This window comes from Alosa pseudoharengus, unplaced genomic scaffold, assembly GCF_046254945.1.
Source record: "Alosa pseudoharengus isolate Yale_2024_CS ecotype anadromous, Long Island Sound unplaced genomic scaffold, YU_APseudo_1.1 YU_APseudo_1.1_scf_14, whole genome shotgun sequence".
NCBI classification, from domain to species: Eukaryota; Metazoa; Chordata; class Actinopteri; order Clupeiformes; family Clupeidae; genus Alosa; species Alosa pseudoharengus.
The window spans coordinates 7,752,295-7,777,157 of NW_027468609.1; the positions used below are offsets into that span (position 1 = coordinate 7,752,295).

The 24,863-nt window shown below is 40.6% G+C and overlaps 1 protein-coding gene across 1 annotated transcript; it reads left to right on the forward strand.

The window, feature by feature from the left end:
• Positions 1–1,255: 1,255 nt before the first annotated feature.
• LOC143122367 (uncharacterized) lies at positions 1,256–5,277 on the forward strand. Its single transcript, XM_076283175.1, has 4 exons — positions 1,256–1,424; positions 1,542–1,700; positions 2,862–2,957; positions 3,913–5,277. Exons 1-4 carry the CDS (start codon positions 1,323–1,325, stop codon positions 4,222–4,224), a joined length of 669 nt encoding a protein of 222 aa, XP_076139290.1. The 5' UTR covers positions 1,256–1,322; the 3' UTR covers positions 4,225–5,277.
• The last annotated feature ends 19,586 nt before the right edge of the window (positions 5,278–24,863 follow it).

Below are 24,863 nucleotides of genomic sequence, written 5' to 3' on the forward strand. Positions count from 1 at the left end.
GCTTCATAAAATAAAGGGAACACCTAAACAATGAAATGCAACTCTCAATCAATCATACTTCTGTGATACCAGCCTGTCCAGTTAAGAAGCAATATGCATTGTGAATTGATTTTGCTTACTGTTTTCCTTTCTGGCTGAGTTTTTCGTCATATGTGCATTATGACACCTGAAGGTATTATGAGGTGGTGTCTCTCAATTTGCTCAGTGACTGCAACTCCTCTCATCCCAGTCAATTTGCTCAGTGACTGCATCTCATCCCAGCCCCATGAGTATCTGAGATGAGTTGCACTACCTGAGCAAATTCAATGGGTGACAGACACTGCCTCGTGGTTAGTAAAGCGGTGTGAAACTGTCCTAAATGCACATGTGACCAAATACTCAAACAGATGGTCTGAGACTCCACCTGGCAACAATTTTTTGGGGCGTATTTTAGTAATTGCCAGTACTTTCTGTCTATTGCCTGTTAAATATGACCAAAAGTAGGCAAATGGATTCACAATGAGTTGCTTTGTTACTGGACAGGCTGTTATCTGACATATGATTGACTTGGAAGTTGCATTGTGTTGCTTTGGTGTGACCCTTATTTTTTTGAGCAGTGTATTTTCCTTAACCTGAATGTTTCCTGTTCCATAGGTACTGTTGCTTAGAGTTGTACTATCTGCTGATGAAGCAAGGCGTGTCCAACTTCCAGACTTGCCAGAGTCTGTGGATGCGCTTGTGGATTTCCTTAAAGAAAAACTACAACTTCAGGGGGCAATTCCAATTGCAATTTGAGGACCCTGAATTCCAAAATGCCCGTTGCAATTTGTCAGAGATATCAGAACTTCCACCTCAACGTGCAGTTCTACACATTAAGTGGAAAGGGCATTCAGCTTATGAAGATCACTTGGATCTATCGCAGTCCCTTGGATCCATCTCGTCACTCGACACTGCAAGTCTAAGCTCCTCCAAAGGAGCCTCACCTGCAACTTCACCCAGCCCCTTACCCACCTCCACAAGAAATTTGCGCAGTGCGTCAGTGGCCCTCTCCATTCCCTATCCCTGCTCTGTCTCTTGATGTTGAGCAGAAGTTAAGAAAAGGCAATGAGGCATATGAGAAGACCAAGAAAAGCATTGATGTTATAAGAGACATTAAGACAGACATTCTTGACAAAATTGCCCATGCTGCCTTTGATATAAAAGCGTACCCTGAGCGTACCCTGAGCCATTTTCCTGAACATCCAAATCAGCAGGATGATTATTCCTCACTTGAACAGCAAAGAAAGCTCTTGGTGGATGCATCAAAGACAGCCAAAATAGATGAGAAATTCGTAAGAGAAACGATGGAGATTACCTTTTCCCTGAGGAGAAGGGAGATTGTTGATGACAAGCCGATGGTGATAGAAGTGCAAGACAGATGGCCTGCTTTATTTTTCAAGGAGCAGGTAAGAATTTACAAATTTGATACGGCTGTAGACATCTGGTTACATTTCCGTATGCTGAGAACCCTTCTATTGTTTGACCTGTTCCTTTTTGTGTATGTTGCTTTGGGTATTTGACAGATTGATGCTGAGTTTTTTCGCATCACAAACAAGATGCTGTTGAGGACCTTTAGAGCTGCAGTGGACAATTACACTCCCAAACTACTTCGTCTGTACCGTGCCCGAAATGCAGCCTTTGGAAAGGCTATGGATGATGTCATGGCGAAGCTTGATGATGAGGTATGTTGTGGTGGAAATTCTTAGCTTTTTGGAAGACTGCTCAAACCAGGCCAGGCTTTTTTTTATTTTAAACTGATCATATTAAAAACAAAGAACATATGTTGCACTGCTTCAAAAACATAAAAGGAACAGCAAAGCAATGCAACTCCCAGGTCAGCCATACACCTATGTCAGCCTGTCCAGCTAGAAAGAAACAATTGTTGTGAAAGGGTCTTTGTGCAAATTTAACAGGCAATGGGTAGAAATTAGAGGTACTAACAAAAAAAACAGCCCACAGTTATTCTGTTGTGGTGGCCACAGACCGCTTCTTTCTTTCTGGCAGATGATTTTACCGAGAGGCGGTGTCATCAAAATTGAACATCAAAATTGTCACATCCACCATTGGCGCCCTATGCTCTTCACAAATGTTGTTGGCAGCATTACCTGTGATATAAGCAAATTACTCCCCGGACCTCATGCCCTCTTCATGAAGTCTGTTTCGGACCATTTAGAGCAGAAACATTCACGGTAGTGGCCTGCAAAGCTCGTTTTGCAGGGCTCTGGCAATGTTCTTCCTGTGCCATATGTTGCAAGGAAGAAGATCGCAATCTTGCTGCTAGGTTGTAAACCGTCTGTCCTCAACGTCCCCTGGTGTGCGGTCACGTCCCCTGGCATCTCCTCCATACTCTGCACACTGCTGATGGGTACTGCACACATTAATGAGCCATCTTGGATGAGTACCATTAGCTGAGCAAATTCAGTGGATGATCCACTGCCTCATGATGCCATCAGGGATATGAAACTGTCAGGATGCACATGACCAAAAAAGATCATCTGTGAATGCCACAGAGGAATAACTATTTTTGGGGCATTATTTGGTTATTACCTCTAAATTCTATCCATTGCCTGTTATATTTGCACAACAGAAGGCAAAATAAATTCACATTGTGTTGCTTCCCAACTGGACAGGCTGATATCATAGATTGACTTGATCATGATTCACTTAGTTTTATTGCTTTGTTTTTGGTGTCCCATTTATGTTTCTGGAACAGTGTAGTTGCTGGGGGACATTTTTAATTAATATGGGAGTAGGAAAAAAATGAATGAGTAAAAATATTTTTACTATTAGAAAGTGTTTGAATTATTATGACTAAACTGTTTTTTCCTGCTTTTTTGGCATAGACCTCTGACATCCTCAGGCACCGCAAAGATGCTGCTCTTCGAGGACTTCCGGTATTTCTCCGTGAGGACCCTACGGAACTTTTCAAAGAATGCCTTGTAAGTAGTCATTAGCATCAAACAGGAACTACGCTTTTTCCAACAAATCATATAATGACTTACAGTGCCTTTTTTATGTTTCATACTGTGTACACTATACTCATGCACACTCAGACTGAAAGTATGCTGACATACATGTAGGACAGAGTAATAGAATACAACAGAGAATAAAAATAGAGTATTAGTGTAAGATGAGGTAATGAATAGAAGAGGGGGTGGGTGTCTTTGTTGATTCACCTGTGGCACCTCTCTGAGGGCAACAGTTCAAACATCTCTGTGTCATTGATCAGCTGGGGGGGTTAATGCATAGAAATTCAACGTAAAACATGCAGTGGTATTAGGGAGGGTAGAGTGGCACAGACTGAATAAGTGAGTGTGTGTGTATGTGGTGGTGGTACTGCCATTTCTCCTGGCATCCCCCCCCCATGCTCTGGACACTGATAGTGGACACGACAAATCTTCTTGCCACACATTGATGTGTCATCTTTGAGAACCAATAGCTGAGCAACCTCAGTGGATGATACTCTGCCTCATTTAACCTACATTGTAGGTAGGCTACAGGGGTGTGAATACACGTGACCAAAAATCAGACGGAAAGTATTTGGGTGGGGGTTGGAATGGTCTGTGGATGCCTGCAGAAAAAAAAAACTATTTCTGGGGCGTAGTTTGGTTATTACCTACAATTACTGCTCATTGGTTGTTAAATTTACAAAACTGCAGGCAAAATGAATTCACAATGAGTGCTTACTTTCTGGTATGATTGACGGGGAGTTGCATTGCTTTGGGTTTGGTGTTCCCTTTATTTTTTGGAGCAGTGTATAATACTAGTGTTGTGTAGTGTCATGTAATGGGACCCAGCCCCATGAGTTTTGTCATGAGTAGATGGGGGCAGAGCAGATTTGCAAAGTCAATGTGAGGTGTAAAAATCCTTTTTTTGTGCTTTTGTTTTCTGCAGGAGACCGATGCAGATGATGTGGCTCTCCAGGGCGTGGCTGTGGGCATTCTTTATGTTCTCGAAGACTGTGGTCCAGGGACATCTACGCGAGTGCAAAACATTGCCATCATCCTCGAAGAGAGAGTTGTTTTGGAAGATATCCCAGATACTCCAACTGCTCTGGCATACCTTTTTGGCTTCCTTTATGCCCTGAATATCTCCTACCCAAAGGCTCTGAAGTATACCTTCGATACTTTGCAAAATGTCTTCATGGAGATTGGTCCAAAATGCACACAGCGTGTACGATCTCTGAAAAACAAACTGGCACTGTAAGACTGACGACGAGGCTGTATTTTGAAATGCGTGTTGGTTACATCAAGTTCCAATGATGGCCCATGTTCTCACGGTGTTGGAGTATGGCTATGTTTCTGAGGAAACAAATGTGGATGACATTTTAACAAACTTGCACTGTAAGACTGAAGACGAGGCTGTGTTTTGAAATGCGTGTTGGTAACATCAAGATCCCTTGATGGGGGTCAGCTCTATGTTCTCACAGCCCAATGGTCCCACAGCTTATTCTTGCTGCTCCATTTTCCCACATTTTAAGAAATTATTCAAATATAAGCCCACAATTCCATGCTGCCACATTTCCGAGTAAACTGAGAGCATGTGCCTTTCTCTCCGCCATGGAACATATGGCCTAAATTTGAATAAAATCTTAGAAATGTGGGAAATGGAGCAGCAGGAATATGCAGTGGGACCAGTGGGCCTAAAAATGTTAAAAGTCTTAGTGATGTGGGACCAATGGGCTGTGGGAACATAGACACGCACCCCCTTGATGGCCCATGTTCCCACGGTGTTGGAGTATGGCTATGTTTCTGAGGGAAAAATATGGATGACATTTTACCAAATTTGCACTTAGAGTGAATACAAGGTTGTATTTTGAAGTGCATACCGACCAATGTTCTCATTGTTAGCGTATGGCTGTTTCAGAGAAAAATTTGTATTTTTTTTATTTTTTTATGGGTTTTATTTTGACCTCAAGGAATTTTTTATTGCAAGCTCCGTTTACTTACCAGACATGTTGAACCTTATGGTATTTAGGTTGTGCAGGCCCATGTTCTGAATCAGCCATTGTGTATTTAGGCTGTGTAGGGTCAATCAGTATCTACCATTAGAGGGGCCGTGTCAAACATGCAGCTTGTGTTTCAGAGCAAGTAGATCAGAATGACATGACACCCCAATACAACTGCACTTGTTATTGCGGCTTGGCCTGTGAAACCAAACTACTGAAGGGCCATATTTTGATTTAGACATTAAACCCCATTTAACCTCTTGCTTAAAAAGACAAAAAAATAGGTATAACTCAGGGGGCATGCTCTTAAATTGTATGAATACTTGTGATTTTGTTCAACAGTACTTGTTGAAATAAAAAAAATCAAAGTGTGAAGTTTGTTGTACATTATTGAAATTTTGTTATTGTGTAGAACAATGACAAAAGAAATGTATACTTGACTGATAAATTTTAATTACCGCAATTGCCTTTTTGTAGTACTGTGAATGTCACTGTTCAGCAAAAAGACTAATCCGTGTTGGTAGAATGAGGAATTGAAAATTGACTTAATTAAGAATTCTTAATAAACATTACAGTGTTATCATAGTTGAGATTATCATGGGAACATCGTTGGCAAAACATGCCGACTGTTCAGCAAACAGATTAATCCCTGTTGGTACAATGAGGAATTGAAAATTGACTTAAATAAGAATACTTAACTATGATAACACTGTAATGTTTATTGAGATTATCATGGGAACATCATTGGCAAATCATAAAATTCTGAATGCAGACGGTTGCCTGCAAATTTTCAATATCCTCAACTATTTTTTTTTTACAGTGTAGTCATACAATTTGTTCCGTTTGATAAGTTTTTTTTAATTTATTGCCCCCTCCCTATATACTGAGCCTTAAAGGAGCCGCACCATTTTTATACCATACCAATTTGATAGAATTTTGAAAAGAAAAGTTTTTTTAGAAAAAGCAAAAGTTAAAGAAAATTTGGAAAAAAGTTGAGCCTAACATCTGACAGTAAATGTGGATGAAGAGATTTGGATTGGAGATGGATGAATTGAATATGGATGACTAGCCTATTAAAAAAAGCTTATTTGTGTGTTTAATTGTGTCTTGCATAAATGTTAGCTACTGCTGTGCTTAAATACCAGCTGTTAATTCGCTTTTGTAGCTGTAAGTTAGTTCACTAATTGACACAAATCTAATTATATCCCTGATCATTGCAAATGAAGTGTAAGATTAAAGGGCTTTTGTGAGATGGGACGCCTCTGCTATAATAGCTCTCGACGAATAATGGGTCGGGTGAGAGCTGTAGACAGAACCTAAAAAGATATAATCGCGATGAATTCTGCACGGCAAAGATGTCGGATTTCAGGATTGTCACAGATAGAATCTTAATCGCAGACTAACGTTTCAGTGACATAAGGGTCGCATGAGAGAAGTCTCGCGGTGAGCTGCTCATAGACATTGATGCTGTCGTGGGATAGCTGCCGGCAGGTAAAAATTGCCCTAGTCGCTCAGTAGATTTTATGTTTCACATGAGGACAGGTTGCAATAGTAATTGCTATCCACTCGAGGCGCGCACGGGTGGAGAGGCTGGATAAGGCACACCTCATAGTAAGCTAAAGGATAAGAAGGTATTTGTGTTGGTATTGAAGGGCATTGGTGCGGGGAATAATTGGTGAAATGAAGGTGAATCAGATGTGGTATTACTGCACCTACTGTAATTGCTATTACTAATTTCAGTCATTTGAAATTAGAAAAATGTATGCTGCAATTACTAGTGTTGCTGAGCATATGTTGTTATGAGTTATTGTTGAGTTTAGTTTGTATTTTTGTTGGTTATTTTTTGTTGGTTATGTTTTTTGAAACAAAGTAATAGCCTGCCTGGTGTGTTGTGGTACTGTCATTGGTTAGTGCAGCGTAAAATCAAAAGAAAAAACAATTGATGGAAAAGAGAACATTTTGGCTGGAGAGATAACTTAGAAACGTGAGTGATATAAAACATTTTTGGAAAAGGTTGATGTAATATCTCATACTAACCAATGTGTGTGAAAATGTCCCTGTTGGGACAATTTACTAAAAAGTGCATGCAAACCGAGGGAAAGTAAATGTTTCTGTGTGTCTGAGAAAGTGAGTTTATCTAACTTCTGATTGCAGTAGAGGTCTCCGCCACTGAGCCCTGACTCCCCCTCAAGGAAACCGGGAAAGACTGTAGGCCTACAGCAAAAGTTAAGCCCAGCGCCTTGGACAGAATTTGTGGTGTGTCCAAGTGTATAAGCAGGTGTACCCGGGTTGAGGTGGAAGCATGACTCATGTGCGGGTGGACACTGAATTGAGAAAATGGAATTGAAACTTTTGACCAATTATTGTGTTTAGTCACCAGTTTCAGTTAACTTGTTAGAAAGGAAAGGATAGTATAACAGAAAAGAACATAAAAAGGAATATTGCATTCTAGAAAAAATCATAGTCTCAATATTGGGATCACAGTCATTTGCCACAATTATGCCATCCACCTTCTGAGTTTAACCCATTCGCGCTGGATGCTGCATGACACAACATTGACCCTCCCGCTGGATGCTGCGTAGCGCAACATTGACCCTCCCGCTGGATGCTGCGTAGCGCAGCATGCTTTTTATTTCATGTTTCTAGGTGCTACAGAGGCTTAGATATTACATTTTGGTAGACGTTGACAATTTTTAGTATGTTTTCAGAAAACCCTCAGGAAATAAGGTTATTTAGTCTAGAATTCCATAGGATTCTATAGGCGTTTTTAGCAGGCATTTTAGGAGTAAATGGGTTAATTGAAATGTTGAATACAATTTAACTGAAGAACTAAGATTATTTAAAATAAAATAAAAATGTTATCCTTAAAATAGTTACCACAGTAAAAGAGTTGTGTTGAATTGAGAAATCTTAGAACATTTTGAAAAATCATTGTCATACTTTGATTATGTTGTTATTGGGATAAAAATCTAAATAACAAATTGACTAATTGCACAGTGTAGTGTCTGTTCTGAGATACCATCATAATTCAGGGAATGATATGAAATCCAGGGTATTCTTTGAAACAAATGGGGGTTAACGTTTTAGATAAGGCAGGGTACAGAAGCAGGGAAAGATTAGAAACTAACCACTGACTAAACACAGTTTGGAGTCTGTCTACAGGCTGTGTGTACCCTCTGAATCCGAGACCCAGGCCCTGATTACAGCCAACCGACATGTCACCCAAACCAACGTCTACCCATGTGATACCAATGCTAAGACTGTTTCAGAGACGGTTAGCCACTGCTGCCAGACACAAGGAGGAGGAGCCACAAGTCACACCTCGACAAAAAGATTGGACCACAGCAAGAGGGAGGAGCATTTGCATTCTCCTGATACTGCTCACTGGGCCTGACTCTTTTTCAACCAAGCCTCGTTTTGGAAAAAGGAGTGAAAGAACACAAAAGGGCAAACAGCCTCCGCAAGTGAAGTAAGAGACTACCAAAAATACACCAACTATGGCTGGAACTGTCTTTATGACATTCTAAAAAAAAAAAAAAAAAAAAAAAAAATCATACTCATCAGAACATGAGTGCAGGAGGGACTATGAGGTCCCCACTTGATCAACAAATGTCAACTGTCAACCAAGGTGCAGCAAATACCAATGCAACAAGTTTCGATGTGGTAACAAGAAAAGAGACAGTATGATCGTTGATGAAAAGGAATGAGCATGGTGTGGGATCTCATCAATCTCCAGAGTGGCTGTCAGGGCTGGATCGGACCAGAGGTACACTTCAGTTGGACATCCACCAATATTCAAGTCACAACTAAAAGACGACACACATGTACTAACCCCCACTACACCTTAAGAAGGGACAGAATGATTGACAGCATGTTCTTCAAGGATACTGAGGATTGAAATGTAAGCCAGGAGTCTTTAAGGATGCCCTGGCTCAAAATATAAATCATTTTTAATCCATGGTTCTGGCTGCCAGGCCAGTCCAGAATCAGTCTAAATTTGCATTCATGGCTTTAGGATGCCATGGATATGAATCCATAGCCAGTAATCCCCAAGAAAGGGTTCAATCTGATGTGTCATTGAAGAAGATGCTCTACTAGGGCTTAGAATAATACACATGGTCAACACACATTGATGATTAGGGAAACTAAAGGGTAAGTAGAGGCCAGAACAATTAAGTATTCTTCAATATTGATCTCATAACTGATTAAGGAGTGATGGTATTAAGAGCTGTAGGTAAAAATTGACACTTTTTTGTGCTTCCCAAATCTCAGTAAGATTGTAGAAACAACCTACCAGTACTTAGAAACATAAAGAGTGAGAGTATGGCTTATGACAATCCATAGAAAAACTACAAACAATAATAGTGTAACATTTGCCTTATAAAAACAAAACTTTCATTATTTTTAACTATGATATGATAAATGTCATATGCTGAATGAACAGGCAAAGAACATTTTAACAGAATAAATTTGATAAGCATTAAAACACTCTGTAGAGCGCTATGGGACATGTGTAATGTTGTGGCGCTCTATAAGTGAAATTAAATTGAAATTGAAATTAAAAGTAACAGAATAAACCAAAAAATCTAAATAAATCTAAAATCATAAATAATCGCTTTATAATAATCAAAAAACATAAACTATTTACAAAATGATAACTCTGTGAAATAATTAATTAGTTACAAGGAAGGTGGAAATGCGTGAAAAGTTGGTAGGGTGACTGATTCAGAATGAAGCTTGAGTGAGTGACAGGTGAGTGAAAGATGTAAGAGTGAGTGTGCATGCAATGTGTGAATGGAGCGACGTACCTGGGGTCTTAATCAGACTGACAACCAGGAGAATACAAGACCTATCCCACTTTTTGTTGACATTGAAAAATGTCAAAAGGAGGGAGGGATAGGAAATTTGAATAACAGTATGTAGACATTGATTGCTACGAAATATTACTATTATTAACCATTACTAACTACTAACTAACTACTATTACTAACTATTAATCTAAATATTAATCTAAATATTAATCTAAAAAGTGTGACATATAATCTAACTAACTTTGGTTAAATTGTTTTACAGATTTCATAACGACTGACTTAAAGAAGGACTTATGAGCTAAATCTAATTGATTGTATGAATTTCTTCATCTATAAATCTTCCGAGTTCCCAAATGGTTTGGGATTTGTGTGGCTGTATGGGTTGTGTGCTGTTTCTTTTTGTTCTATTCTGCTGTCTCTATAAATCTGACCAGGAGCGCTACATTGCTTGAGAGAGGTGTGAGGATTTGAGAGTCTGGGGGAGTCCACCTGTAACTGTTGCTTTCAGCTCAATGCGGCTACAGTCATCTACTCCAGTGGCGGTGTTACACAACGTCCACAGCTAGATGACTTCAAACTATGACCAGAACCCTGCAACCAGATGATCTCAACTCAAAACCTCTACACCCAAATGACACCAGTTCCAGGCCAGAGGATTTCAACTTCACTTCCATCTCCAGTCCATGCCCCAAGCCCATTCCCTATTCCTAGCCCATTCCCTACTCCAAACCCATTAACATACCCAAGCCCATTCCCTATTCCTAGCCCATTCCCTACTCCAAACCCATTAACATACCCAAGCCCATTCCCTATTCCTAGCCCATTCCCTACTACAAACCCATTACCACCCCCAACTATCCCCAAGTCCATATCCTGCTCCAAGTTTAATACCTATTCCAGATCCAGCCCCAGTCCTACAACAAGATTGTGCTGGACTGGGATATGCGAGAGCATGAAAGGCCAATAGGGAATTCTGAATTAAAGCCAAAGCAACGCGATTGACATGAGACCACAATCACCTAAATCCAACAAACGGCTCAGATGAGGAAGATTCATACACCGCATTGTACACATCTAGGGACGGTAACACCAGTTTCTGATCTTCTACTCTAAGATAAAACCATCAAGGAAGAAACAAAGAGCATAATACCAAAGAAAGAGAAAATGCCATTATAGAAGTAACAAAGATCCCATTCATGACCACATTAATGCCTGTAGCATAAGCAGGGCCCACACCAAAAGAACCATGAAAAAATGAACACAAGGTACCAGCAACAAGATCAGTAGGAGAACCAACAACTCAACGACCAACTATGCAATGTGACTTTGCAGCTTATAGATTTAACCGTGCTGGTGAAGACCATCAACAAAAGGCTTTTTACCTTCAACAAGCAAATCATGAGTGTGATACTATATTAAGTAGTCAGTATGTTGTTTTTAATCACCTATTGTACATATGTTCAAAACTATCCATAACTCTTTTGTGTTAAACGAAAAGATACCATCAGTGGGTAACACTTTATTTGAAGGGGTCTACATAGGGGTGACATGTAACCGTCATAAGAATGACATGACACATGTCATGTACATTAATGACACATTATTGATGTTTATGACTGTTGTCATAATGTGTCATTCGGTTTTTGGAATGTCAAGTTGACATTGTTTGGGTGTCATCATTATGACAATTTAACATTAGCCAAGAAAATGTAACCCGTTTACAATATGACGACTTGACATTAGCCAAGAAAGAAATGCAAGGTGTTTGGCATGATATTGTCATGACAACTTGACATATAACTGTGTTTGGCCTGACTTATCTTCTAGGTTTGTGAAGTGAAGGGCCTGAACAATTGACTGTCATGACACCATTATAATTGTGTCATAAATACTTTCCTTGACCTCAACTACAGTGGTACAGTTTTGACTTGTCATTAAGCTGTCACAAAGAACTATTACACACCAAAATAGTTTCCTGACAGTGTCATGAATTGTCATGACAACTTGACATAATTGTTTAATTATTACATGAACAAGTTTATATAACTGTGTTTGGCCTGACTTATCTTCTAGGTTTGTGAAGTGATGGGCCTGAACAATTGGCTGTCATGACACCATTATAAATTGGTCATGAATACTTTTCTTGACCTCAACTACAGTGGTACAGTTTTGACTTGTCATTAAGCTGTCACAAAGAACTATTACACACCAAAATAGTTTCCTGACAGTGTCATGAATACTTACCTTTGACCTAAAGTACAGTGAACTATCTGAGATGTTTCAAGCTGAGACACAGCTCGGATAAATTAACCCCAAAATAATAAACCAAAGTCCATCTACCCGGCTAGTATGTTTTTTTTTTAAGTGGTGAGATCTTGCGCTTTTCTGTAGGCTACGATGAAATGAAGAAATGGTGAGTAGAAGCAGTTCGTGTCGCAGGCAAGATGATCATTCGCGCCCTCCGCTCTTCTGCCTCCCGTGTCCAATGGCGAATTTGTCCAATGGAACACTCTCTCAAATTATGCATCCAAACAAAAAAACAACCTGCATAGCAGGGCAACAATTCAATTCAATTACTCTCTCGATACATTTGACCAGATCTGAAAATATAACTCATATTCATGAGCTGTAGTAGCTTATTCTTATTTTTAATCTATACATTCACTACATACATTAAACGTCAGCACTAGCATATCACATAGTAACATGGCTTCAACATGGCATGAAATAGCACTTCAAATCATTAAACTCAAGTTCAACTCTGATTGGTTTTTAGCTTATGCAGTATCATCAATACATTTCCACACAATGCATTAAACAACTGAGTTACAGCAAAATAAAACTTTTACGTGCTTAACTCATTAAACACATCTATCACGCCATGTCTGCTAGTAACAAATGACGAACACGTGTAAAACACTCACCGGAGAAAACTCATACAAGTAAGTAAACTCCTTGTCGTAATTTCGACCCTTTGCTGTTATTCCTTCCTTAGAAGTAGGTTTGGTGGGAAAACCCCTTTTAACTAGCTCTTCAATGTTATTTTTAACTTTTCTTCTCAGTGTGGAAAATCTAAATATGGCTTCAGCTCACTATCGTTCTGCTGTCCTTCTGCTGTTTGCGATTTCTGTCTTCTTCTCTAAGAATCAGTGTAGCAGTTTCCCCTCTATGCAGCGCCACCACTCAGTGTTCAGGCCAAACACAGTTATGTCAAGTTGTCATGACAATATCATGCCAAGGAAAGTATTCATGACACAATTATAATGGTGTCATGACAATCAATTATTCCGGCCCACCACTTCACAAACCTAGAAGATGAGTCTGGTCAAACACAGTTATATGTAAATTTTGCATTTCTTTCTTGGCTAATGTCAAATTGTCATGACAATGGTTTACATTTTCTTGGCTAATGTCAAGTTGTCATGACAGAGACACCCTCAAATAATGTCATCTTGGCTAATGTCAAGTCGTCATGACAATATTGTAAACGGGTTACATTTTCTTGGCTAATGTCAAGTTGTCGTGACAAAGACCCGTCAAATAATGTCTCTTGGCTAATGTCAAGTTGTCATAATGATGACACCCAAACAATGTCAACTTGACATTCCAAAAACTGAATGACACATTATGACAACATATGACAATATGTCATTAATGTTCATGACATGTGTCATGTCATTCTTATGACGGTTACATGTCACACTTGTGTAGACCCCTTCAAATAAAGTGTTACCAAAGGGTGTGTACTAGTACTGCATTATCTTGTGGGTGTATAACATCAAAACCATATGTTGTGTGTATACCATGATGGCTTAGTCAAAAGCGAAAATACGACACGGAAATGCATGTTCACTGACATGTTAATGGTGATATTCCTTCTTACCTCTACCCATTTTTGATACTCTTCAAGTGTACAAAGTCAGAGACAGTAGCCAGTATAAGAATTAAGAATCAGAAAGGAAGGATATTTTTTTAGTTTGTGATACTATGCAAGTCTCAAAGGAGGGAATGTTGTATAAAATTATCCTATGGGTTGTAGACATCATGATGAGAGAACGAGTTTGAAACTATAAAGCATGTATTCATATAACCTTAATCATAATCAAGTAATACACTGAAGTTATTCCTAACCATAATACTCTTATAACATTTTAAATAACAAGTTTAACTAATACTATTAACATACTGAAGCTATTCTACCAGAATTCCCCCTACGTGCACTCTGTATCCCTATGTCTCTTTTTGCTGCCCTGTGTCTCATTTTGTTGCACTGTGTCTCATGCTGCCTTAGCCTAGGCCTTTTGAAGAAACCAAAGTCGGCCTTGAAGCTGCAAGATAATGCGTACACAGGGCGAGCTCTACTCATAACAACCAGTAGGAGAGTGCAGGGGGGCGAACGATATTTAACCCATGCACAATGTATGACCTGTGATCACTCTATACTGTACACCCCTGAACTTTCCATAAAAGTTCGTTCGGGGTAGTGTTGTGTCAGCATTTTGGAGGGGTATAAGAAAGAGAGTTCTACCTTTGTTCGGGAGTGCGATAGTGCGATCCACTCAGGCTTTGCGCTATGTAGTCATTAAAGGAATTTTTGCACGGAACTCTGCCGGACTTTTGCGCCTTCTTTTTAGGAGAAGTTTTTGACTTCAGCACTTATAATGGTGTATTTTTGTTACGTTGTAGGCAAGATGTTTGGACTTAATTTCTGGCCCGAGTCTGAATATCTGCCACGACACCGCACCCTGAAACTCAAATAGCCCACCATCACTTTATCTGGCAACACTTGCTCCTTGAACTCCAAAAGTACTGTAGTGCTATCTACTTTCTCTCCATTACGCTTTGCTTTTAATCTTTTTATATCCACTACAGTTCCTCCCTTCATATTCTTTTTAAGATTGTCCAATTTTTCCCCAATCGGTATACCTGATATCACTCCCTTTGTTCTTATACCTACAAAGCTTCGTACTTCACTCACTTCTTTCTTACACACCGACTGTAATCTCATAGCCTTCTCTCTTTGCTCAATGTTCCTGCATTTAATTAGTAATCTGCCATCCCGTAACACCTTTGCCATTTCTGTCTCCTACTGCCTTTTTCAATCCACTCGTCAATGCAAACAAACCAATTTCGCTTATATCATGCCCCTCCTTAAATTTAACGACTACTTTCAAATCATCTTCCTGATTTAACTTCCTTCTCACATCTCTACCTACTTCATCAGATACATCTTCAATACTCCTCTTCGATGGCCCTTTCCCCATTCCCCTCAAGCCCCATTAGACCTATTGTTTCCTCCTCTCCCTCTACCGTGTACATAACCTTGACTTTTCCAGTCCTCTAGACCTTTTAACCAATCATCATTCCTATCAGCTTTCTCCATTATACTATCCAGACCCAGTCACAAATCAGATTATGCCAAACCGCCAAATAAAAAAAAATAAAAAAACAAACGAAAAAAAGAAAAGAAAATATCTCTTGGAGATACAAACAAACCGCCACTCCGCACTCCACTCGCTTGCTTCCAATCACTTCCGGTCAACGTCACCACCACCCTCCGCGTCCCACCAACTGTCCTACCTCTCAGTAGGAGTTAAGTCTTTTAGAGACGAATGACCCATTGACCTCTCCAGAATAAGTCCCCGCCTCCGTAACTTCCGTATCCATCCAACTTCCGGGCGTGGATTGTCTATGGGAAATAACATGGCGTTTCGAAATATCATACCGGTAAAACATCTGTAGGTAGCGAAGTTGAAAAAGCTGGTGGGCAGATTGACCTACACACTTCTGCCATATAGTGTCCACTGGATTTATTGATTGTCGGTGCCGTTTAAGTAGTATACTATAGACTATACTACTTAAACGGCACCGAAAATAAAAAAATCCAGTGGAAACTAGATGGCAGAAGTGTGTAGGCCAATCTGCCCAGCAGCTTTTTCTACTTTGTCACCTACAGAGTTTGACAGGTGCGATCTTTCAAAACGCCATGTTATTTCTCATAGACAATCCACGCCCGGAAGTTGGATGGATACGGAAGTTAGGAGGCGGGATATATTCTGGAGAGGTCTATTAGACCAGCCTCAGACGAGTCCAGGAAGTGACGTCAATTCCAGAAATAAGTAGATAATTTACTTTACTCTTTATGGAGAATACAGTGGGAAAAAACGTCCTTTTGTCGTGGCATTCATCATTCCCTTCCTCAGGCCCGGGGTGGGTAATCGGGAGAATCGGGAGAATTCCCGGTGGGCCGCTTCACTTTTGGGCCGGTCGAGGAAAAAATATTGACATTTTGTCACGTTAGTCTAACTTCTCTTAAAGTAGGCTACACGTTCGGCATTCTGTGCATGGCACCGTTGCCTCTGCATGGGTTGTAGCCTACCGTGTGAGGGAGTTCTCCCCTCCCAAAAAGAGTTGGTTGGGTCCATATAGCCTGTCTTTCCAAAAAAATTTTTTTAGATACGGATAGCCGGGCCGGCCCTACAGTAGCCATAAGCGTCAGAAAGGATGGATGGTAGAAAGAGGCGGGAGGGACTGAAACGGCCAGGTAGATGCTGCTAAATGTGCCAAGCTTCTATTAGGCCTACAGACAAAAGACAAAAGTGGCAACTGGTAAAGAGAGATAGCCTAGGCAATGATTATTAGCAGTTATTGGGCTAATATTGGACGTTTGTAGCGTTGTCAAGCTATTTGCAAGCAACATATTACATTTCTTAAAATATTAGCCTTTTGAATCCGATTCATAGACTTTGCAGTATGCAAATATTAATAACAAAACTGAAGTTTGATCTGTGTAGGCCTATGCGGTAAAAATTGTAGCCTCTGAGCAGCAGATCAACCAGTCAACCACTGAAAATGATGAGCCCGAAATTAGTGAAAGAGCAAAATATTAATGCTACATGATGAACATATGCCTTTTTTTGCTTAGAAGAGGGTGTAGTAAAGGAGTAGGCTAAATCACCAAACAACAATATAGCCTACCCATGCAAAAAACATGTAGCCTAAACATTAGTTCAATATGCCTCTTTGTGGAAGCGTGGGATAGGCTACATTTCAAAGGTTTTCTTTCTTTCTGTCTTTCTTTCTGTTTTTGTTAAAGGAACCATATGTAAGAAATGTATTTCAATTAATCATAAAATGGCCCTGATATGTCACTAGACATTAAGAAATCATGTTAATTTCAAATACTTATATCACTGACAACTGTAGTCCGGCCAGGATATTGTCATTTAAAAAGTGAAGTTGCAGCCCTCAACTGATGTTGATGTTGTGTTTTGTCATGTCATGTTGTGTTTTGGCCTGATGCACCACCCTCTACCTATCTACTAATCACAAAGTCAGTAGTGTTTTGGCATCCGGGTTGGCAACCTCGAGTCGGGGAGGAGGAGGGGATACACCGCTCTACAGTAATTTGAAAGTGATTGCAGTACCAGTTTTGGCCAAAATCTTACATATGATTCCTTTAACTTGTGGAATAGTGGAATATTTTTTGTTAACTTCTCAGTTGAAGTGAATTATTATATAATCTTTACACATTTGTTGAACCATGGTACTAATAAAAAGTACAGGATAGTAAGAGCTGAAATGTTGCTTCATTTATCCAATTTCCACCACTATGGAAAACGTGGGCCGGTCTTGGGCCTGAAACTCCCGGGCTGAAAAGTGGCCCCACTCCGGCCCTGCCCTTCCTTCACCCCTTATATAGGGAAGAGCCATCTTAAGGAGGGCATACACCCCTCTAGTGGCCATCATTAGTGACCCAAGTGCCACACAGGCCTAGGCTTAGAATCCAACAAAAGTACTCGCCAGATGTCCAAAAATGTGTAGTGATGCTTTAAATGGCTGATAAGACCAAACCGCTTACACACTCTGTACTTTGAAACCTTTTGTAAATTCAACCTCATTGTTGTCAAGCTCTGCAGTACGGTGTTTTGTGTAATCCCGCTGGATTTTCTTGTTAAAATTGATTTTTTTGCAAATTTTGCTAGTATAGAGTCTACGGAACAAGATTTTTTTGTCTTCAAATTTTCACGATCCATTTTCACACTTAGATGACATCATCATTTATATAATGCATAATTAAGACTGGGACTACTATCACTTGGGGGTCAAATGTGAGAAAACGCTGGTAAAGAGGGTATTTTGCCTAATTTTTGGCTGCTGATTCTGAATATCATATTTACTTAGCTGATTTTTTAGTTTTAAACCTGCTAATTAGCATTTGCGGCCTAAAACTGGCCTCCATAGGCAACATAGAACGGGTGAATAGGGTAAAAAATGTAATTCCTTGATATTCTTATGAAACTTTACTAGTTGATTATTTATGTAGAGACAATGTTTTTAAGTTTTCTGAAAATATATGTTTATGGATGTTATTTAACAATATCTCATTAATGATGCACTAATTTGCATACATTTCAATTACAAAAAAGAGAGACATCTGAATATTGGATAGTTAACATTGAATGTAGTCAGGTTCAGGTTTGCCTTCAGAACTTTTTCTAGATTCAGAGCCTTAAAAGGACGGCTTGTTCAAGCGCCAGTCCTAGGTTATGCCGATTTCAGTCGTCCCTTTATCTTAGAGACGGATGCAAGCCATGCAGGATTGGGGGCAGTTCTGTGACAGGAGATGGATGGGTTACGGCGACCAATAGCCTTTGCTAGCCGGGACTTGCGGCCAAGTGAGAGGAACATGTCAAATGCCATGAAACTCTCCTTGCAGTCAAGTGGGCAATCACAGAAAAAAATGCAAGTATCTCCTGGGGCCTCATTTATAAAGCGTTCTTACGCACAGATTTGATCTTAGACCGTGCGTACGGTCAAATCCATGCCAACGCTCAGATTTATAAAAACCGTCTTTGACGTGGAAAAGTGCTTATCTCCACGTCAGGTTCATACTCGACGTACGACCATTTCCTTGTGGTAATGCCGGGGTACTGCAAGTAATCTGATGTCTAAGTGCGATGCATTGTACATTTGTGCCAGGGATGTAGTGGTAAAATAAGAGGTGGGTGAACTATGAATTCTGCAATCTCGGTGAGGTGGACTGCGCCATGCGGTATGGGATTTAAAAAAAAGGCATTCACAACATGTTTGTTAATGGTGGAGGTTATTGTACAATATTGGGAATATAGGATAGTATTGGATAATACAGTTTTGAATGTTAAAAGTGAATAAACTTTTTTGAGAGGTGGATAAACTCTAATAAGAGGTGGGTAGGCCTAAACTCTATTTCTGAAATTTCAGAGGTGGATAAACTGCTGTTTACTCGCGTTTAACCTCCGCTACATCCTAATTTGCGCTCATAGGCCTATTCCCAGCTCCGTAACAGAAAGGTAATATTTGAATGTAAGCTATACAATGTAGCCTATAGATATTTTATATCATATATAGCCTACACAATCAAGGGACGGAAGTTATCCTCTGAAAGCAGGGCATCTTCATATTTAGTGTTGCGCGGAGTTGCATAAAGAGGTGCAGAACGCGCACCTGTTTGCTTTTTTTGACTGGCAGTGCCCAACATCAGATGACAATACGTGAGTTGGATAATGTAGGCTAAAATATAAAGGTAGGCCTAAAGCAAACAATAAAGGAAAATGTTTAAGCCATTGGACATTATTGAAAGAAAACGATCGCAAAGATATGCAGAATGAATGAATAATGACCGGCGAACTAGGCTACTTTTTTAGCAAAAAACATAGGCTATCCTAAAAGAAACGTTAAGCCTACAAGTAGGCCTAAACATACTGTACGAAATGTTGATTATTCACATTACTGCAAGCAAAAGGAATGAAAGCGAGCAGAGGACAATGGACATGGATGCATACGATCTCTTTCCAAAAAGCTTTATTGCTGGAAAAAACATAATTAGCTATTCGAACTGACGCATATAGGCTAACATCAGATGGCATAGGCTATACAATGTTTTCAATATATAATTTTACATAGGCTACAGCTTTTAGGCCATATGCTAATGATATTGATGAGGGGGTGTTTACAAGGCGGAGACCTAAAACCATCCGGCTGCGCACAAGTCGACGTTCATTTGTGATTTATAATGGGCACATCTGGAAGGGTGGCGTACGCACTTTTTTTTGTGCGTACACTTGTTTTCTCTGAATCACACGTACGATCATTCCAGAAATTATCTAAGATCAATTGAAGGATGGTTTCTACGCAACACTTTTATAAATGAGGCCCCTGGGCAACAAGTTCACCGTGTACACTGACAATAATCCCCTCCAATACCTGCAGTCAGCGAAACTGGGCGCTCTGGAACAGTGCTGGGTTTCTCAGCTTGCCCTCTTTGATAACAACATCAAATATCGTCCTGGGACAGCTAATCCGATGCCGATGCCCTTTCTAGGCTTCCCAGCCCCACTAACACTTTGCGATCTGTGTCACACGGCCTGGACGTCCCCATACGGCCTGGACGTTGCCATAGCCAACATGTAAGCCTCGACTGCACCTATCCAAGACTCTTGGATGACAGAATCTTGTATGTATCTTGGACACCATCCCTGGTCGAACCAAAAGAGACCTGAAAGTCCTGCAAGGGGCTGATCCCTGTATTTCCAGATACCTGTGGTTTTGGCGACAGGGACGAGCACCTACCCGTTAAGACAAGTGGAGTGAACCAAGGGAAGTGCAGCAGCTGATAAATCAGTGGCCCCAGATACAGGAAGTGGATGGGACATTGTCCCGAGCGATCCAGGCTGCATCCTTTCAGGGATCCAGTGCTGCAGCTTTTACTGGCCAAGGTGTTGAGTCGAAGTGCTCACTAGCCTACACAACAACCATGGCCATCTGGGGGTGGACAGGACCACAGATTTGATATGCCAGAGGTGCTACTAGCCCCAGATGTGGCATGAGGTGCAAAAGTGGTGTTCTGAGTGTGAGCACTGTGTGGTTGCTAAAGCAAGACAACCCAAGCCAGAACCTTCTTCGGAAATCTGTTAGCCACTAAGCCTTTGTAGATAATCTCCATTGACTTTACTCTCTTGGATTGGGCTAGCACAGGACAAGAGAATGTTCTGGTAGTCACAGATGTTTTCTCAAAGTTGACCTATAGGCCTTTCCCACCCCTGATCAGAGAGCTTCCACCGTAGCTAAGATTCTAACTGAGAGATGGTTTTATGTGTATGGCGTGCCTAGGAGAATCCACTCTGATCAGGGGCGCAGCTTTGAGGGGGAGCTGTTGAAGCAGCTGTGTGACATCTACAGCACAACAAAGAGTAGAACCAGAGGGAACAGTCAATGTGAACATTTCAACAGGACACTTCATGACTTGCTCAGGACCTTACCCCCTGAAAAGAAGCGTAAATGGCCCCAGTTGCTCCCTCAGCTCCTGTTCGCCTATAATACCACCATGTACCAGTCCACACAGCACTCCCCATACGAGCTGATGTTCAGTCAGAAGCCAGTTACCAGTCGACCACCTACTTGGAAATACTGGAGGTGACCACAGGGACAATCCACCGACTGATTGGGTGGTGCAACATCAAGAGTACCTGACTTCTGTCTATGCTTGTGCTAGGAGACACTTAGAAGAGGCCGCAGCATATCGTAGGCATGGTGGTCCTGACACCGTACCCATATTACCACCTTGCACTCTAGTCTTTTTCTAGTGGGCGGTGGTAGTGTAGTGGTTAAGGAGCTGGGATAGTGTGCAGTAGCCTGAAAGTTGTCGGTTCAATTCCCGGCTTCCACTGTTATGCCCTTGAGCAAGGCACTTAACCCCAAGTTGCTCCGGGGACAATGTGATCCCTTGTAATATAGCTGACATACAGTATGTAAGTGACTTTGGTCAAGAAGTGTCTGCTAAATGTAATGTACATGTACACTCTTTTGCATGAACCATTTTCACGGTCACCACAAAATCCAGGATACATGGGTGTCCATCATGAAATTGTGTAGTGTCTGGATGGAATTGGCACACACTATAAGATCGGGCCATATGGGGAGGAGGGCCCCCTTAAGACCATGCATCGCTCCGAGCTTAAACGTGTTCCCACCAGTCAAGATTCATCCAGCCCATCAGCACTGGCTGCTCCACAGCCTCATGGGGGTATCGGGAGGGAGCCATGCCTCGGTAACCCTGCAGTTGGAGACCCGTTGAGGGTAGCCATAGTCCACACCAGTGGGGTGTACTACGAATCTCGATTAGTGGGTTAGCGAGGTATGTTGCGCAAAAAGCCAGGCTATGCTGTGACACGAAAGTGGATCTGTTTTAGTGTCGCTATATCACCATGGTATCTTATGCTGTCAACCAAACCTGGTCGGGAGGAGGTTATGTGCTAAGTTATAGCTCAAATCGTGTAATCTACCGCACACTGACCAATCAATTGTCTTAAATAAAGAAGTTCTCACGTGTAGGATTGTCATATATCTTACAGGTGGAGCTCCGCCTCTACTAACATTTTGGATCTCGAATGCGCTTTAATAGTGCTGTGCGTGCAAATATCCCACTATGGACGTGGATACCATACAACAACTGATGACAATTGATTTATTTGATGTTATAGGTTAGACACAAAAACTGACCGCAGTGTAGATTAAGCTATCACTCATGAATGCGGAACTAATTGTTTTTAAATAGAGGCGGTCTTGTGCGTCTCCACGTTACACGATTGGCCAAAGTCATCCCAACACCGAGAACGCGCACAGATCTGAGCTGAAAGCCTAGTTTGACAAATATATCACATAACTGCAATCGTAGTATCACTTAACGTATACCCCTGAGTCAAGGCTTTGTCAAGCCTCGATATGTCTAACGTGCTTCGTAGTATACCCCCCAGGACTAGTGCTTAGCATCACAGTGACTAAGATGGTGTTAACTTTAGCCTTGACCAACTGTCCCAGGCTCATTTGGAGGGCGTACCAGATTAAAGAGAGCAAATGCACATGATTTAGTGTCTGACCAATGTTTTCCCTTGAGTTATTTGTTTTTTGTATTAGTTCAGGCTGTGAGAGGGCCATCCGTGGTTTGTCTGTCTATTTGTAACTTGTATCCGTGGTTTGTCTGTTTGTTTGTACCTTATATTCTTTTTTGTTAATTTTGCCTACTGCTGCTTAACTACCCATGCCTGACACCTAGTGGTGTACTGTTTTGCCTGTACTATTATAGATTATTTCAAAGACAAATTTCTCTTAAGGCAGACAATAGAATGACATGGCAGGTCAAGGAAAGCTTCAAGAAAAGCAAAGATTAAGAAATCGTTTTTTGACATATAGGCAACAAGGGAGGAGGTGTTTTTACACTTTTCAGACACTCAAAGTTTGAAAACTATGGTTATTGTTTTAGAACCAACAACCGTTCTACATTATCTGTGGGTTTTGTGTGCAAAAAGTGGAATTAATTGTCAAAAAATTAGAAGAAAATGTGAAAATCACTTTTCGGACTAGATATAATCGCTTATTTTAAAACATAGATAAAAACACTAAAGATAGATCGTGAAAATTTGAAGACAAAAAAATCTTGTTCCTTAGACTCTACTCACTCTATGCACACACAAAAAAATCGATTTTTACATGAAAATATAGCGGGAGCCTATTTTCCAAACACAGCGTACTGTACTATAGCTCAACACATAGACCTGAACACCCATCTCAACATGCTGTTTGTGCATGTCAATTTTGATCTCATTTGAGCACTTTGCTATGTTGCCCACCCAAAATTTCTTTCAGCCATAGTAGGCTAGAACAGGCCCTGTTGGAAACCCTTGGAGATGGTGAGGTACATTTGAAAGTGCTACAACAAAATTCCCTGATATTCCATGACTTTGCCTCAAATGATAAAATTCCCTAAATTTCCATGTCTGGAATAGACTTGCCAAAATTCCATATTCCATGGCACGTGGGAACCCTGATCTTTACAATGAAAATAATCATTAATAATGATTTCCTAGAGGGTTAAAGCTGTGCAAGCCAGCAATCTATGCATTGCTATATGAAGACCAGGGATGGATTACTGCACGGGCCTACCGGTCCCAGGGGTCCCTGAAGCCCAAGCCTTTGCATAGAATCATTGCCTCAATATCAACACATCAGGATGTAGGCTATGAATCTGATTGAATTTAGTATTGGCCATCCCGAAAATGCACCAGAATACAGGAAATCACACTGTAACAGTATTCTAGGCTACTTAGAAGGAAATAATTACGCATAAGGAATCAATCTTTTTAAGAAATCCAGCACCTGTGGTCAATTTAATATGATAAAGGAGTAGACATACCTTTGAGCCACGAGAAAGTGTCTGTATGGTGTGGTGGCAATCTTGCCAGGTTTCGATCAGGCCAAGTTTCTTGCCAGGTAGGCCTACAGTTGACTTAACATTTAAGGCTATACACCCAGGGCCGGTTCTAGCCTACTACACTTGGGTGGGCTGGAAGAAATTTTGGGTGGGCGTGCATTTGGCATGCATCACTACACATTTTTGGACATCTGGTGAGTACTTTTGTTGGATTCTAAGCTTACCCATTTTACATTGCATTCAACCGAGCCTACACAGAAAACTGCAACAATCTATAATCCAAATAAAATGGAAAAAAAATTAACCAGCTCATGTGCAAAATAGCACCATACTTCTGTAGTATGAATAGGGTCCCTACACATAAAACAAAGCATCAATAACTTAGTGTACCAATAGTTCATAAAAAAAACCTTTTCTTCACACCAAACAACTTTGACAAGATTTGGGAAAGATTCTTGGAAGATTGTAGTCTTAACTAATGGCCCATTCATAAACCCATTCAAGCTTTACTCAAGACTCCAATCTTTCAAGAATCTTTCCCAAATCTTGTAAACGTTGTTTGGTGTAAGGCCATTAGCAGGCGCTGTGCTATTTTCTGCATGATGAGCAATGGCAAAGGGCGTTCAACTGTTCCTCACACTTACATCCCAGTGAAGCAGGTCTGGATTACTTTTGAGTTACTGCTTGAGTCAAAGGGAGAAGATTAATTTCGGCAGGCGAGTGTTCAATTAACAACTACTGCCACTTTTTAATAAAATACTCGATAACTTGAACACTTATAATATTGCATAAATGCAATCCAATTTGAAGGGATGTATAAATGAGGTCACCAGAACAG